This window comes from Sinocyclocheilus anshuiensis, unplaced genomic scaffold (genome assembly GCF_001515605.1).
Source record: "Sinocyclocheilus anshuiensis isolate Anshui unplaced genomic scaffold, SAMN03320099.WGS_v1.1 scaffold1985, whole genome shotgun sequence".
Classification (NCBI taxonomy): domain Eukaryota; kingdom Metazoa; phylum Chordata; class Actinopteri; order Cypriniformes; family Cyprinidae; genus Sinocyclocheilus; species Sinocyclocheilus anshuiensis.
Window position 1 is genome coordinate 573197 of NW_015541030.1, and position 17986 is coordinate 591182.

At 35.8% G+C, this 17986-nt stretch overlaps 1 protein-coding gene across 2 annotated transcripts; it reads right to left on the minus strand.

Annotated features, from left to right (window-relative positions):
• Positions 1 to 10426: 10426 nt before the first annotated feature.
• Positions 10427 to 17167, minus strand: LOC107690505 (uncharacterized). 2 transcript variants are annotated; one of them, XM_016488862.1, is made up of 5 exons: positions 17036 to 17167; positions 14022 to 14357; positions 12939 to 13271; positions 12447 to 12571; positions 10427 to 11933 (listed from the first exon to the last, which is right to left on the minus strand). In XM_016488862.1, the coding sequence occupies exons 1-5, from the start codon at positions 17085 to 17087 to the stop codon at positions 11874 to 11876; spliced, it is 906 nt and encodes a 301-aa protein (XP_016344348.1). In that variant the 5' UTR covers positions 17088 to 17167; the 3' UTR covers positions 10427 to 11873. The 2 variants fall into 2 exon arrangements, with proteins under 2 accessions (XP_016344348.1, XP_016344347.1); XM_016488861.1 differs by having other exon boundaries at positions 12447 to 12580.
• Between the last annotated feature and the right edge of the window lie 819 nt (positions 17168 to 17986).

The following is a 17986-nucleotide window of genomic DNA, read 5'->3' on the forward strand; positions in this document are numbered from 1 at the left end:
AGATACATTTTTTCAGGATTCTTTAATGGAAAATTCAAAAGGACAGCATTTATATAAATCAATAATTTGTACAATGTATTGCATCGATGAATAAAACTAGCCTATATTTCTTTTTTTATCCCAAAAGCTCGAGTGGTAGTATATTATGGTTTTCACAAAAATAATAAGCAGGAAAAACTATTTACAATATTGATAATAAGATGAAATGTTTCTTGAGCAGCAAATTGGCATATCAGCTGATATCAACTTTGCATGACAGGAATAAATTATGTTTCAAAATATATTAAAATTTCAAATTGTAGTAATTAGAGATGTAGCGATTGCAATTTTATTGGCTGATTGTTTTGTACTTGTGACCTGCCGATACAGATTTTCTTTCTAAGAACTATAATTGACAGCATATACAAACAAAATCTACTTTTTTTCAAAGCAAAATTTTATTTTATTTTCTTAATTGTACGCCGAATCTTAATTATACACTGAATCTTAATACACTGAATCTCTTCTTCTTCTTCTTCTTCTTCTTCTTCTTATTATTATTATTATTATTATTATTATTATTATTATTTCTAGGGAGTGCTGAGATCTGACCTGGAACCCTGCAAAGGTCTCGAAGCCAACCTTGAGGCTTTGGGTTTGGATGGCTCATTCTGGTCCACAGTGTTCAAAGATGAATTAGAGGTGATTGACACAAAACAACTTGAGTATTTGGATAATGAGGACTTTGAAGTGCTCAAGAAACACATTCGCTACAGATGGGAAATGAAGGCTCTTCAAAAATGCTTAGGTAATTCAGAACCAGGTACAGCAAAGTTAGTGGAAAAAGAAGCAGAAAAGCATGCGTTAGCAGAACATTTTGCTCCACCAAATCTATGCCCAGCAGATACTATGACCCAAAACATGGCAAAAGAACTTGAATCACTGACACATGCTCTTGAGGAACCAAGAAGCACACACATGATAAGTGAAAGACCTCTGAAAGACTGTGTTGACAGTTTGATAGAAAGGTTCTCTACAAATAATGATTCACAATGTTTACCTGCCATGTCCATTTCTGATAAAGAAATGTTAAATACAGCTTCAGGAGGTCTTGCACTTCAGGGCATTTTCAAAACTGGGAACGTGGAAGATCTTTTGAAGGACCGACAACAATTAATCAGAATTGATGACTGTAAATTTGCTGGGCCAAGACACGCCTCTCGTTATATGAAGTATGATTTTTCCTCCTACAAATCTCACCAAAAGTTTTTAGGATCTGTTGAAAAATTGGGCTACAGTTACAGTGCAGAACTTAATCTTGGATTTTTAGCTGCACAAACAAAGTTTGGCTTACAAAATGCTTCTGCATTATCAACATCTTTTCAAAGCCAGTCTGAGAAATCTTATGTGGCAATGACTGTCTGTCATTACATGCCGCTTGCTTCAGCATTCATTGACCAGCTTACTTTGTCTGATTCAGTAAAGAAAGAACTAATAGAAATAAATGAACTGTTGCATGCCATTGATCAAGATGAAAATCCTCATCTCCAGAAACGGGTAGAGAGATTCTTTGAAAGGTTTGGATCTCATGTACCTCAAGGTCCAATACATTTTGGTGGAACATTTTGGTGGAATGCATATGCTCAGGGATTTTCAGACCAGAACCACAATAAGATGAAAGCCCAGGTGTGTAAGGTCTTGGCAATGAATTGTACTGTGCAAACAAGCAAAATGATTTCAGCTTCAATTGACACAAGTATCTCAACAGGGAAAGGTTCTTCTCAGATAAGATTTAGTGATGACCTCGAAACAGTGGTCCAGCACTCTGTTGATAAATTTGGAGGTCCAGCTGAAACAGATGATCACATACTGTGGAAAAATAACCTTGCAACAAATAAAAAATCTTGGGCAGTCATAGACAGAGGATCAACTTTGACTCCAGTGTGGGATATCATCCAAACAGGTCATAATGATCAATTTAAAGACCCTCTCAAATTGTGTACATTTCTAATAAAAGCGTATAAAGAAATCACACACCAGGATGCAGAATCTGCAGATGATATTAAAGCACTCAGAATAGTTGCTGAAGCTGAAAAATGTATGCTGTCAGTGGATGAGTGGTCTCTTTCTGATGCTGAGAAACATCTTAGAGATTTACTCCAAATGAGAAGACAAATTAAGGAATGCACAACATCATTCACAAAATGGATTGACATTTTCCTTTCAAATGAGGCACTTCAAAAATTCCTGACCAATGTTACTACAGAATATGTTGATGACAACATAAGATTCCTGACATACTTGGTGATGGAGACACATTGTCATAAAGTCAAACAATTCCCAAACAGAGAACAGATTTTAGAATGGGTTAAAGGATCTCCAGAGGTGGCTAAAGATGTATGTAGCATGTTTACTCCCATCCAGCAGTTTTCTGATGTAATAACAGTTCTAGAAAAAGCAAGTGAAGATTTTTTGCAAAGTTCTGAGGAAGACTTGAATGTAACTATCACATGCAAAGTTACCCATGCAATAAATTCATGGCTTGAAACTATGAAAGAAAATGGTCTTGATGACTTAGTTTTGCTTGCGCTGTCAGTCACAAAGCATGCTGGACACAGAGAGGACACTTTTCATCCCCTTCTGGGTTCTCAGGAAATTGATTTCTTAACAGAAGAGCTCTCAGATGTACACAGGAAATATTGGGAATTTCGCAAGGAAAGTGTTTTGAAGGGACAGGCCTTTAGTCTGTTGACATTGCTGACAGCGAGCCACAGGGGTCATGAAATATCTGTGGATAAAAAGAAATCACTTGATGCCTTCGAGCAGACCATGAAAGGAGACATTAATACTGATCTAAAACAAGCAATTGCTGACTTCTTAAAACATGAAAACTGGGAACTGTTGGAGGAGCAACTGAGGTCAATGCTTTATGGGACTTCAAAACTAGAAGGTAATTCCCCATTCACTGGAATTTCAGAAAATGAAGAAGCCACAGACAGTTCAAAAGCAGAGGATGCTGTTAAAGCAGTCCCAGTAGATTTATATCCAAAACTAAATATTGGGCTTCCAAGTCCATATAAAGAGCTGTTTGAAAGATTAGATTTGATTAAATATTACCCAACAAAACTATCAAATTCAAATCTTCATAATTTAAACATGTAGTCAACATGTATTACTCAAACTGTTACAGAGAAAGAACTATGGCTTTACTTCATTTACAGACTGTTAACACGAGATGTCAATGTTAGGTTCCTGTGTATTGAACCTACATTACAAATTTCCTCCATGTCTTTACCATGCAGCTTGGAGAGTTTTTGTGATTTTAAGGTCAAAGATGTTGATTCTAATGCTAATGAGGCTCATATCCACCCCATGGACATCTATATGGCAGTTTATCATTGCTCCAATGATTTTGTACGACAATTTATTTTTACCCAGCTATCCAAATGTCATTTTGCAGTACCCCTGCTAGTGCCCAATCTATCCAGTCAACAAATAGAATTACCTGTGTGGCCCCTCCAAATAAGTGCCATTGCATTGCAAGCCACAGAACAATCTCCAGTGACAGGGTCTGTGTTGGATACATCTCTTCCAGTTGTGTCTTTCATGAGACTAGGAACATCCATTAACTCAAAATCAAAAATTATGAATGACCTGATTTACAAAAATGGGCACCCCACTTTCTTCAGTCGCCACTGTAGAGGAAGTACAACAACACGTGTTTTGTTGGAAGGGGTAGCAGAAATTTCATTGTACCTCCCACAGGGGAAGAAAAGTGACATTTCTGAAAGCTGTATGGCCTTTATCAACCTCCACGGTGATGCCTGCAAACATCCACAACAGGTCCAGTTCCTTACGGGAATAAGTTCAGTCATTGTACTATTGCTACCTGAAAATCTCAGTGATTCTTCAATAAAAGAGGGAATCAATTATTTTCTGAAATGCAGCACACCTTTTATTGCATTGTTCTCTGGGATTGAGACAACAGACAAAAGAGATCCTAACAGAATTGCTGCTAAAAACCGAAATGAGGCTGAATTAACTCAGGAAACACTTTTTAAAATAAATCAGGTTCTCTCAAAAGAAAATCGGAAGCAAATCCTGAAAGATCATTTTGAACAAGGAAGAAAACAAGGATTCATAGTTGAAACAGAGGCTGAATTGAAAGGAAGAGAAAAGGCTAAGGTGCTTATAGACATATTATATGGTGAGAAAATGTCAAAAGGAAAAGTAACGGACAAGAAATCATTGGGCTTAAAAGATGTACATTTGCCTTTGCAAGACAAGTTGTGGATGCAGTGGTGCAATAAAGACAAAGAGTTCCATCGTATACGGTGCAAAAAAAACATGAGCATTGAGCAGCAGCGTGCTGAAATAGCTGAAGAAAAAATGAAGATTAGAGCTGACCAACTGAAAAAATCATCAGAAAACATCTTCATGAAATAATTCCTTCAATATGCTGTCAATGTAGAGGAAAAAGAAAGATTATACTTTTTAAATTGGTTCAAGAAATGCCTTGATGAAGCTCTCAGAGGTAATATTGTTGATCTAACACAACTATATAATAAAACATGGCTAAAATACAGAGGAGCTTCAGATGAAGAGAGAAGAATATACCAGACAAATCTTTGTGAATTATCTAAAAGAATAAAGCATGCCACAGTTGGGCTTCAACATGTCTTTCGTGAAATAGGTCAATTATATGAATCCCACAGGTCTGTCAAAGAGAGCAAGACCATTCATGGAATTGCACTTGATAAGCTCCCTGAAATGGGAGTTGATTTGATGCTCTCTGGACACCCATTAGAACTAATGGATGGAGATGTAAATTATGTGGCAATTGACTGGGTCAATGCTGTCCTGGACAAGCTTATTCACAAACTTGGTGATAAAAAAGTGGTAGTACTTTCTGTTGTAGGGCTTCAGAGTTCTGGAAAGTCTACTCTTCTCAACACAATGTTTGGGCTTGATTTTGCTGTAAGTTCAGGACCATGCACAAGAGGAGCATTCATGCATCTGCTCCCAGTCGAGGAACAAATAAGGGATGAGTTGTCGTTTGATTACGTACTTGTACTGGACACAGAGGGACTACGCTCAACAGTAACTGATCCTGATATTGTGGTTAAGAATGACAATGAATTGGCCACCCTCATAATTGGAATAAGTGACATTGCACTGATAAATGTAATGGGAGAAAATCTATGTGAAATTCAAAACATTCTCCAAGTGTGTTTTCAGGCATTTTTGAAAATGAAGAATGTAAATATCAAGCCCAGTTGTATGTTTGTTCACCAAAATGTGTCAGGCATTTCAGCCAAAGACAAAAACCAAGGAGGAAGAATTCAGCTTATAGAGAAACTTGATGAGATTTCCAGAGCTGCTGCAGAGGAAGAGAATCAAGTGGTTGTAGGTTTCAGTGACATCATAAAGTTTGATGTAAACACTGATGTGTTTTACTTCAAGAATCTTTTGGAGGGTGACCCTCCAATGGCTCCACCCAACCCGTCATACAGTCAGAATGTGCAGGAGCTTAAGAAGAGGGTGCTCTCAATTTCAACCTGGCAGCCAAACTGTACACTTCTCACTCTGTCTGAGTTGAGTCAACGAATAAAAGACACATGGAACGCATTGTTAAATGAGAACTTCATTTTTAACTTCCGTAATTCCTTGGATATGAAGGTGTACAGTCATCTTGAGAGAGATTACCTGAAGTGGTCTTGGAAATTAAGAAAAACAGCTTTAGAGACACAAAGGACCTTAAACTGCAGTGTGAAAAGTTGTGAGCTGAATACTATCAACGAGTCAGAGATAAAAATAATCTTTGAAGACACTCATACAGCAATCAAAACGGATGTCGACAGATATTTCAGGGAGAAGAATCATGCCGACATTCTCTCTCAGTGGAGAGTTTCAATTGATAGACGGTTGGAAATTTTGAAAGAAGAGCTTACCGATGAAACATATAAAAAAGGTCTAAAGGAAGTAATTCAAAGGAATCTCAAATTTGAACTTGACAGCAAACTGAGGGAGTATCAGACAGACTTGTTTCAGAAAGGCATGGCTGCAGCATCTGCACTCAATAACCGAACTCCAAATGAGGATCTAATACTGAAAGAATTTAACAAACTTTGGATACAATGGACAACTGATCTGTCCTCTAAGAATCCAAAGGACACAGAAACAAATATACAGAGCTTGGTCGAAAGTGCCTTACTGACTCGCTTTGAAAAACACAAAGATGTCATTTGTAATAAATCAGAGGAAGTTTTCCAATTTGATACTGGCAAGCACATTAAAAGTTCATTCTTTTCCAAAAATTTTAGGACAAACAATTCTCAGATGAATCAAAATGGAAATGACTTTACTAACCACATTTTGGAGGATATCAGTAAGAGAATAAAAGAGAAGGCTGCAGATGGTAATGACATTACTGAGAATTTCATTCATGAGATTTTGGAAGAAATTAATGACATGACCCTCAAATATCAGAAATCCCATGGTTTCCAATTCACAAGTTTGTACAAAGCTTGCTTATCTACTTATGTTTGCAAAATGTCAACAAGGGAGCTCAAAAAAATATATGAAAACTTTAGGTCAGAAAATGACCCCCTCACACACTTAATGAAGAAAAAGCAACATTTCATCCAGTTATACACACGCTATTGTCAGGGTGCAGAATCATTTAAGACTTTTGTCGCAGTTTTAATCAACAGTCTTCAAGAAGCAATGCATTATGCTCTTTCTGACAGATTAAGCATTGACATAGCAGATTATCTGAGCCATCACCATGAAGCACTTCGTGGAAACAAGTCTAATTTGGAGCATCACATTATGAAACATCTGGCAGAAAAGGAGAATTTTAAAGAATACATTAAGTACATTAATGATCCAAAATCTTTCTGTCGGGAGTTTATAAGAGAATGTGTTGTGAAGCATATCAATGATGAACAAATGAAGGTGTCAGAGGTCCTTTCTTCCAGCTTGTCACAGCTAACAGAGAAAGTTCTGGTTGAGTGCTCTTCTGCATCAGAAAAAGTTAGAGAAACACAAGGCAATGTCTCGATGTGGCTTGATGAATTTTGCTTGAGACTTGGACAGGAGATCCCTTTGTCAAGAGAAGATTTTAGGAATTTTGAGAATCTGCATATTGATAATGCACAAATCCTTCAGGAGTCAGTTGCTAGTTCACTCAAGGACATGTTGGAAAACGGACAAACGGACCCCAAAAGTATCTTAGGCTCAGGGCCTATTATGTTCACACTAAAAGAAAAACCAGTTGATATTCTCTTTGAACAGCTGAGTGGGTGCTGGGAGCAGTGTCCTTTCTGTAAAGCTGTGTGCACTAAAACCATTCCAAATCATGAACAAGATCACACTGTTGAGTTGCATAGGTGTCAAGCCATTGGTGGTCTTTATTATCAACAGAGGTATTCAAATATTGTGAAGCTCTTTCAGGATCGAGGTGTTCTGGACTTTTGTTCAACATCTGTCATAAGTGACTATGAATTCAAACAGCATGACTTGGATAAGTGGACCCCTTTTAAACAATACAGAGATGCAGGTCCTCCTTACAATAGCTGGAAAATTACACCAGACAATCAGGATAGATTATACTGGAAATGGTTTATCTGCACCTTCAGTGAACAACTGGAAAATCTATACAATTTCAAATTTGAAGGCCTTGGCAAAATCCCAGTGAACTGGAAACAAATCAAAAAGGATAAAGTTATAAAGGAAATGAATGACATTATTCTGAAAAATGAAACAACTTGATCAAAGAATTGTTAAAATGCATTAAAATCACCAAAAAATTATTAGACAAATGTCATGATAAATGGTGTTCTAGACCACTAAAAATGAATAACTAATCAGCTATCATTTCTGTACTGGTTTGTACTTAAAATGGATACATATTTAAAATTATATCATTTGTATATTGAACATCTATTATGCCAACTGAAATGTTATATGAATGAACTTCTAAGGTGGAACTTCATCTAACTATGTCAATCATTTGTCAGCAGTACATAAGCGGCTGCTTAGCTCCTTCTGTGACAATTCATACAACTACTCTCATTTTTAAACACATAATTTATGTATGTTATGGACAGCACGCAGCACGTTGACCTTTAGCTCATATGAACTATTTAACTTGTGAAACTGCATGTTGCTAGTGCTTATTCTGATTAGCACTGTGAATCTTTAGAGAAAGCTGTATCTTTTTAGGAAGTGTAATGTTAGCATGTTAGCATACCATATCCCTTTTCTGAAAGTGTTTGAAATTTAAAGGGAAATATAATGGCAATACTTTGTTTATCCTGATGTTGATGTACATGTACTTTGTTTGGTTCTTTTAATTTGCTTCAACTCTAAATCTGTTTTTTTGTACTGCTGTAAATGTTTCATTAATGTTTTTTTTTTTTTTGCACATACGTTTAGGTATAAATGAGAAAATGTATAAATACAAGAACTTGCATAATATATTGAGAAAGATCACATGATGTGACTGAAACACTTGCCACTTTTCAGTACAGCAGTGGCTTTTATCTTCATTTAGTGTATTTATGGTCATTATTAAAGTGTGCAGGCCTTTTTTCAGTTTATGCACTGCATTTTGGACTTTTTAAGGGGCTGTGAGTTTTTGGCTTATATATATATATATATATATATATACATACATACAAGAACTTCAATTTGAGGCCTAAATTAAACTTGAAAGAAGACATGGCTATTATCAGTATTTTTGTGAATAAAGACATGTTGGTTTATATAATGATACAGATGTGTTATATGCAATATAAATGTCTTTATATGCACCTCTGTCTTGGTCTTTTTTACTTAACAATGTTTTAGTTTTTTTTTTTTTTTTTACTTTTCCTTTAACACTTGTTCATCATTTATTACATTGTTGAACAAATGTTCTTGTTTAATTTTCATTTACATTGCTAGATATTTATGAATAGTCAAGTAAAAAAGTAACTGACAAAGTGCACTATTAAACTTAAAAAACTTTAGCCAGCTGTTAGCCAGCTGTCCTAAAATGTCATGCTAACTTGACAATTAATTTCTTGTTGAAATGCCCTACCTTTAGTTTAGAGTGAAATTAATCTTTTAAAAAGCCCAAGTAATGATTTGGCTCAAGTTGACTTAAGTACTACTTCCTAGTCCAGACAACAAATTTTGTGTAAAAGTGAAACTGGAAAAAAAACAAATTGTTATATTAGCATGATAAGATGAGTTGTTTAAACATACTGTAGTTTGAATATACACAATTCACACAATATTCTTCAACATTTACCTACTAAAAGGCTAAACTAAAAAGGCAGCTAAAAAGTATGTTAAATGATAAAAATAAAGAATACTTCACCCATTAAGAACAGATAAAGTCTTATTGAGGGCCAAATGAACTATAACATATGACTACAACATATGCAAATGTAGTTTGTGTACAAGGAGGGACAAACTATGTTGTGGGGGGATTCATTTATAGTTAATTCAGTGTTTTTAGCAGAGGTTTTATTAGATCAGACACTGAACTAATGAAGAAAATGTTTCACAAGTTTGCTTTGCTCTGTTTGTGCTGGTGGAGTCTGATTGGTAAGTTATAAAAACATTTTTATGGTTTATTTTTATTTATTTATTTATTATTATTTTCAGAGTAATGAAATTGCCGCTAGATATACAGTTGACCATTTGTACTAATATGTACCTTCAAGATACTGATATGAACCCTTAGGGATAAATAAGGTACAAAAGTGTACCTTTTGGATTTGAAAGAATACCATTTGTACTATTTTCTGATAGTGGACTGTTTAAATTATATTATTTGCATATGCTTTAATGTATCAAATAAATCATGAATATTGTGAGATTTACTAACTTTGAATTCAAGTCTCTGATCAGAATGTTACATTGAAATTTCCTCAGCATTTACACTGTTCTGACCAGCAGGGGTCACCATCTTTGATCGATTCAAAAGAGTCAATCATTTTAAAAAGTAATTGTTTCAATTGACTTGAAGTTTCGAAAGGCTTTGTTTCTCACATTACTAGCAACAGTTGGCAAACTGTCTGAAACAGGAGCCTCATGGAGAGGAAAGACCCCCAAGTCTCTGCTTCCTGTGCTTCTTTTGCTGTGTTTATTGCTGCAGGGCTTCTTCCTGCAGGAGCCAGTGAATGGAGTGTTGCTTGATGACCAGGAAACAGGGTGCAGTATGCAAATAACAGCATCAGAGCAGCAGCCCAGAGGACAATGAACAATAGAGAGGGAGACAGCACTGACAGCAAAAACAAACACAGTTGCCAAAGATCAGTAGGCCACAGGACATAATAATAAAGTTGCTAGTAAAAGCAGTGTGTCAGCATTCAAATCAACTTGATTCAGTATAAGCTTAGTTGTTTCTAATAACACACAGAAATATTTTAGAAACACAAATATTTCAGCCACTATGAATGAATCATGTTTTAATAATATTTATCACATAAACATACAAAGATTTTTTTCAAGTTCATATCTTTATTTCCCCCCCCCCCCAAAAAAAGTGTTTATAGAGTTAGGAAAACTGACATTCATGTCTACTTCATATTGGTTTATGGTAAAAACTGTGGTACAGGATTTTGAGAGGAGTTTAGCATATTAGCTTTGACACTTCAATGACTTTTCTGAAAATATTTACGACATATATAAAAAATCATGATATACAACTATTAAGGCTATTATTTACACATTTATAGTGAGCACCAGGTAAAAAGACAAATCCAAAAAAGGAACAAGGGAACAAGAGTGATGCCCAAAGAAAGAACCAAGGAAACCGTAAGCTTAAGCCTATCTGACCAAGTCAAGTATTTAAGTGAAAGCAATCGTCTTCATCAAAAAGTGATGATATTCTGCAAGACAAACACATCAGCAAAATACAATCACAAAAAAATCAATCACACTCAACAATCACAGCTGAACACACTTCATTATGGAATAAACCAGACATCTCCTCAAATGCCAACAAATAAAATGAAAGAACAAATCAGCACCTCATAAAACGGCACAGATTATTTGATTGCAACTACAGGTAAGAAGACCGAATGTTGCAATTTCAGTCTTTGACTTGTTTTTGCACATTTCAATGATGAAGGTTAAATAAAGTATATCTACCAAAGATATGAAGATTTACTATAATTTAATTGCATTACTTCACTTTCACTTTCATTATCAAGTATACACACACGTGTGTTAATTCTTCTGTAACATTCCTCCTGACAAACAGCACATCAAATATTTTTCAAGTCCCCAGCCTGTGTCATGTATGCATCAGTTACAGGCACTGAACATCACAAATACTCTCAGCCAAGTGTTTCACCAACTTTAAAATAAATATTATATTAAGGCTGGTTTTGGTTCCAGTGTAGCTGGTGGAAAGTGTTTTCTGATGACTAAGGTTGATGACTAAGGGTTAGTGTTGGTTAAACTATACACATTAGCAATGTAATGATACAATCTTTTACAGAAACAGCAACAATACCAGTTAAACCACCGACAGTAACAGTAGTGCAGACTGTCCTCCAGTGTGAGACTGTGTGTGAGGAGGAAAAATCTAATTGTGGAAAACACAGTCAGTTCTATCAGTTATAAGTGAAGCAGGCAAGGCCAAATAATTGAAATGTCAAACCAGATACAGTATCAGTTATAGTGCAGAGATGATGTCTCACTGTTCCTGTCTTGATCACTTTAGCAGCTTTAACAAACCTCTGCATACTGATGAACATCAAGCCCTCGCTGTTCCACTGCTAGCAAGTTTCATTAATTTCCTTTTTTTTTTTTAGTGTCCTCTTCAATGAAAGTATCGAAAGTATGTTACATCGTTTTGTTAGCAGCCTTGGCCCAAATCTGATTCACGGATGTTATGTGTCACTCAAAGCAATGCACTTCGTATCAGGTGGCAAGTCATTAACACTATTGTCCTGTAAGAAAACAGATATTCATAAATGGTCAAATTAATAAAGAGGATTGATGTTTCAGTTACACAAACACAAAACTACTACAGACATGGAATTGCGTTTTTTTCTGTTGTTTGTACAGAGGTTTTCTTTTCCTTAACATTTAACAGTGTCTTAAACTGCATCAAACTGTCATCTTTTGTACTCCAGTAACATAAACTAAGCATATCACATCTAAAATGCTTACTGTTATATTGGTGTTTTCTAATAAGACGCTTGCTCTTTGAAAAAAGTGCACTTTATGTTTATTTGGGAGTTATTTGTGTTTTTGATTGTTCTGACACTGCCTCGCCGGTATCTGTTTCTGTGGTGTTAAAAATAAAAGGCAAAAAAAAAAGATGACTATTGACAGTTTACACTCAGAATTATATAATAATATAAAAAACATATCGATACCTCTTTTATTTTAAAGTTTTTTTGTTTGTTTGTTCACAGCAAGTCATTCATCTAGTTAAATCAGCTGCATGTAATACTTACATTCTGTGCTGCTGGTTTATATCCCTTGCAACGATGCCAGTAAACCATAGCAGCAATTACAGCCACAAATAGAAAAACAACAGCAACACATATTCCTGCTACAGCACCGGGAGATAGACTAGAATCTGGAACAGCTAAAGAGAAACATTAGTCATTATTACTAGAATGAATTATAATCCATCCAGTATTTAACAATACTTTTGACTGATATTTACTCTTTTTTTTACTCATCAGGTCATCAGTAGTATGAGACTAATTTAACTGATAAATGGCAGTATCTGTTTTAGCAACAGCAGCATCACAGCACTGTGAGATCAACAGGAAACAATGCTGACAGGAAAATGGACTGCTTTTCTTCAAGGCATTATCAAGTCAAAGCTCCCTTTTTCTAAACACTCCACATCCCAACACTTACTAGGTTGATTAAAAAAATAGAATTTTTTGAAAATTCCTCAAAGAAGAATGAATTGAATGAGTGAATTATATACTCACCAGTGACAGTTACATTGAATATCTTCACTCTGGTGATACTGAAGCTTCTGTCGCTGATGGTGATCAGTAGTTTATAATCTCCAAAGTCTGTGGTTCTAGTGTTCATGATGGTCAGAGATCCAGTCTGATGATCCAGCTTCAGTCTGTCTCTGAATCTCTCATCACACTGATCATCTGTACAGATCTTTCTCTGATCTCCAGTGATTTCAGCAAGGAGAATGTCATTAAAATACCACATTAGAACATCATTTGGGTTTTTTGTTTCATCAGATACTAAAGTGATAGATTCTCTCTCGTTTGTCTTCACTTCATCTCGTTCATCAGCAGAAACATCTGAAATACAAACCAACAGCTGCTGGAGAATCTTTTTGTGTGGGGGTGGGGGGGGGGACGTGACGCAGCTGACACAGAACAGCATACGCTGTTTACGTTCAGTGTATAGTCTCCAAAATGGCGCTAGGGTGAGACAAATTGTTGAATAAAGTCCTTTTTTTCTTTTCTTTTGGCAACAAAAAGTATTCTCGTAGCTTCATAAAATTACAGTTTAACCCCTGATGTCACATGGATTATTTTACCGATATCCTTGCTACGTTTCTGGAACTTGATTGTGTAAGTATCCTTGCTGTCTATGGGAGGGTCAGAGAGCTCACGGGATGCATCAAAAATATCTTAACGTGTTCCGAATATGAACGAAGGTCTTACGGGTTTGGAACGACATGAGGATGAGTAATTAATGACAGAGTTTTCATTTTTTGGGTGAACTATCCCTTTAAAGTGGCAGACAACAAAACTGCAGCGCTTTTAATGAACATAACGATATTGTGTGTTGGTGTGGACAACAAAATAGCTATCGTTATAGTTATCATCCAAGTTTGAATGGGATTTTAGTTTAAAATCAAAATAAGCTGTTTAATGATGTACTGCAGATGTAATTTCGAGAGTAAATCCTGCATTTATATGTAGACGTCACTTCCGAAATTGTGAAAATACTGTGTGTAAATGTACAGGTAAAAACAATAAAAATCAAGTATTTGATCAATACTTTAAACGTAAACTGCATTTAAACATTCATTAATGACTCACCATTGACAATAACATTGAAGATTTTTTCACTGCTGCTGGTGCTACTGATGATCTTCAGTTCATAAACTCCAGAGACTGTGTTTGTGATGTCTGTGAGGGTCAGAGAACCAGTCTGACTGTCAAGCTTCAATTTGTCTCTGAATCTCTCATCACCATCTTCACACTGAACATCTGTGCAGATCGAACTGAGATCTCCACTGATTTGAGCGATACGAGTGTCAGTAAAATACCATTTAATATCTTCTTGTTTGTTTGTTTCAACACCAGTGTGAAAAATGACTGAATCTCCCTCCTTCACAGACACTGAGACTACATCTGATCCAACACCAGACACACCTGAAGAACAAACAGGTAGCATAAGCCAAGCAAAACATACAATAGTGCTGAGAAAACTTTTTTTCCCCACATATCACAAAGATTTTGAGTAGAGACGTATGCCTGGCCTGAATTCAAAACACATGCAAACAAACAGCAGAAGAACAGAACAACTAGTCAGCAAAGTTGTCTAATACCCAAAACCTGTTAACAGCAGTGTTGGGCAAGTTACTCTGAAAATTTAATTAAATTACTGATTACTGATTTCTCCTTTTAAAAGTAATCAAGTTACTTTTCTGATTACTTTATTTCAAAAGTAATTAGTTACATTGGCTACTAAGTTACTTTTTTCAGTACATCCATGAAATTTACATGAAAAAGTAAGTTTTGTGTCACCTGGCCACAACATCCCAGCATAAATGCTCCCGATAAATATTTGTTACTAAAGCATCAACATTCACAAACCACTTTTATTTTTAACTAAATGCAACCATAGGCTACCGTGTACATGGTTTGGCATGGCAGAATGCCAGCAAAGGGCTCTCCCTTTATCACAGTCTCACAAAGCTCTTTTATAATATATAGTCTTTCTACAATTCGTGTGTTACAATGAGAGGATTCGTGAGCACGCAAATTTCAGCACTGCACAGGAGCTCCTGCGTTTTGAGCGGTGAGTAGATTCTCTGATTGGTCATTACGTTCCAGAAATCAGCATTGCTCAATGCTGCAAACGCGTGTTATAAACAAGCGGCAACCTTCCAGTCTCTCTCGTGAAACCAACACGGAAGTGACTAAAACTGCAATTCATCGTCTGGCCGAAAAGGGAGTCAGTCCCATAGACTCCCCATGTTAAAATGCCCAACTTTACAGCAGAAAAAAAATATGTTTTCACCCTGGTACAAAAAGTGGTTTTGGTCTATATAGCTAATTTTGCCCTTCATGATAACTGCGAGGGGGGTGATTTTTTTTTATAGCTCATCCGTTTAAATTATATTAAGCCTTAAAGTTCTGCATAATTAAGGGCGTGGCCACTTGAGTGACAGGTGGATTGCCGCTGCTGTCACCACCGTCGAGCTAGGTGGGCATGGTTTCAGCAACCAGCTGAAACCATGCCCATGCTCTTTGCCCATTTTCGATTATCTGGGAGTGACGAGCTGCCAAGATGGCGACGGCCAGCTCCGCCCACTTTGAGCTTCAAAAACGCTCTTCAGAAACCTACAGGTGACGTCACGGACACTACGTCTATGTTTTTATACAGTCTATAGTTATAAATAGAAACTCGGTCTACGCTTGCGCCTGTTAATCGTTTTTATGTTATTTTAGTTGTACTTGTTGCTTTTATGCAATAGATGAATAACAATTAATTTGTTTTTAGATATTTTATGTTTATATATTTCTATTTTGCGGGAGTCCAGCGAAAGATTTTATTCTCCTGCACACACCCGAGTCTCTATGCACAACTACAGAATGATACTTTTCTTTCTCCATGCTGAGTTTTTCGTTGGTAGTATCCGCCTCGCAGGCGCTTAACCAGTCAAAGTAGGTCTCAGGTAGAGGACGCTGCATGTGCTCCACCCTCTAAATGATAAAACTGCATTCTGTAGGCAATGATGTAACGCAGCGGAAATGCACAGAGACCTCGGCTTGGATCTATAATCTAATTACTGTTTTGGAAATTATAACGCGTTAAATTACTCAGTTACTAAAAAAGTTATCAAATTACAGTAACGCGTTACTAATGTGTTACTGCCCAACACTGATTAACAGCAAGTCTTGTCTGGTACTCAAAACTGTATTAAGTCTTCTATCAGCCAAGAAGTTGTAAAGAAGAGTAAAGCCGGTGAAGAGCAAAGTCAGGAGACGAAGGGATGATAACAAATAAGCAGTTTATTGTATAATCTTAACTGCATATGCATATGTTTCAAAGCTCAGAATTCATCTGACCAGCAGAAATCCAGTAAGTATTATTACCACAAACAACAGCAGTGGAAAATTCACAACATCATCCTGTGACGTGTAAAAAAAAAAAAAAACTTGGAAAGAAGACATTATCTTCGCTCTCTCTTTCTCTTGACGACAAATATCCCTTGAAACCACACAATCCCAAAAAGACCAAACAACAATGGAAAATAATATAAAAATAATAATATAATCAAATCAAGGAAAGAATCAATGCAATGAGTATATAAATGGTTTAAATGATTATTATAAATGATATGACTAAATAGAATAATAAAATTGTAATTGTCACGCGTCCCCACGTACATTACAAAAATAATTAAATGATTAAATATTATAAGCAAATGAATGGATGAATTAATCAATGAATGAATATAAAAGAAGAAGTAAAAATACACCAAACAAATGGTTGCCCTCCTGAAGTGAAACGCACAGGTCAAATCCACAGATCCTTCAACATCCTGTTTCAAAATTTACCCCCTTTCCCTATATTGCATAGATGAATTACTTATTAAAATACTTAAGAAATTATTTGTGCCATGTTTTTCTATAAATATGTTTTAGTCCTACTTTTGGAATCTCCCACATAAAGTATGTGCAAATTATGAATTCTTTGATCTTAGGCACTGTTGTCAGCCTAATCATAATGTCAACACAAACCCGGATCTTTCTGTCACTACAGTGCCTATTATAAGCTCACAGAAACCGGTGCAACAAATTGTAACAAACAGAGGTCTTACCATTGTTGAGGAAAAACAAGATCACGGCGAACAAATGAAAGAAAAGCTTCATTTCACAACTTTCCCCTTTAGAAAATGAATGCCTTGTCAGATTAATAAAAGTGTTCTTCTGCTTTAGTGGCGATGCAATTGTATCACTAGTTCGAGTGAAAGTGACATCGGAGCCTCTATGGAAGGTCGAGCGATGACGTAGTGAACGTCCCGGATGTTTTTATATGCAAATGCAAAACCATGTCCAGAGAAAAAAAGACAGCATGTTCTTTGTCCCGTAAGCACCTGCTGGCAGATGTTGCTTTGACTGCATTAGGCACCTTTTTTTAATGTCATGGCTATAGAAATATCACTCCACACATACTGTAATCAATCAATCAAAAATAAATAAATAAATAAATTATATATATATATAAAACCTAAAACAGAAAGAAAAATACTATGATATAATTAATAAAAAAATAATTATAAAAAATATAAATTAAAATTTAAATTATAAAATTTAAATGTATAAAAATAAATAAAAATCAATAATTATAAAAATACAAAAATATACTTATAAAAATTAATTTAAAAAAATGTATATCTCAAAACAAATACAAATAAAATAAAAAAAAATGTAAAAGTACAGAAAATGTTTATGTAAAATTAGAGCAGTAGCCTAAATGGAGAGGCTACCAGCTAATTATTTATTAAGGTAATACATGAATGAATTAAGCAAAAAAAAATAAAAAATAACTCCTGGTGCTAAAGAGGCCTCAAGCTCAAGCAACAACCACTCTGGGAAAGAAGGACCTTCTTAGCAGTCAATTCATCACAGTAACCCACAGCACCTGCCGCTTGACTCCACCCTGCAAACACAGAGAGAGAGAGAGCACACAAAACAAGACTAAAACCACCTGTCAACTGAAAATGCAAAACGAGGGAACAGAAGCTAGGCAGGGAAATTGAGCCTGCCAG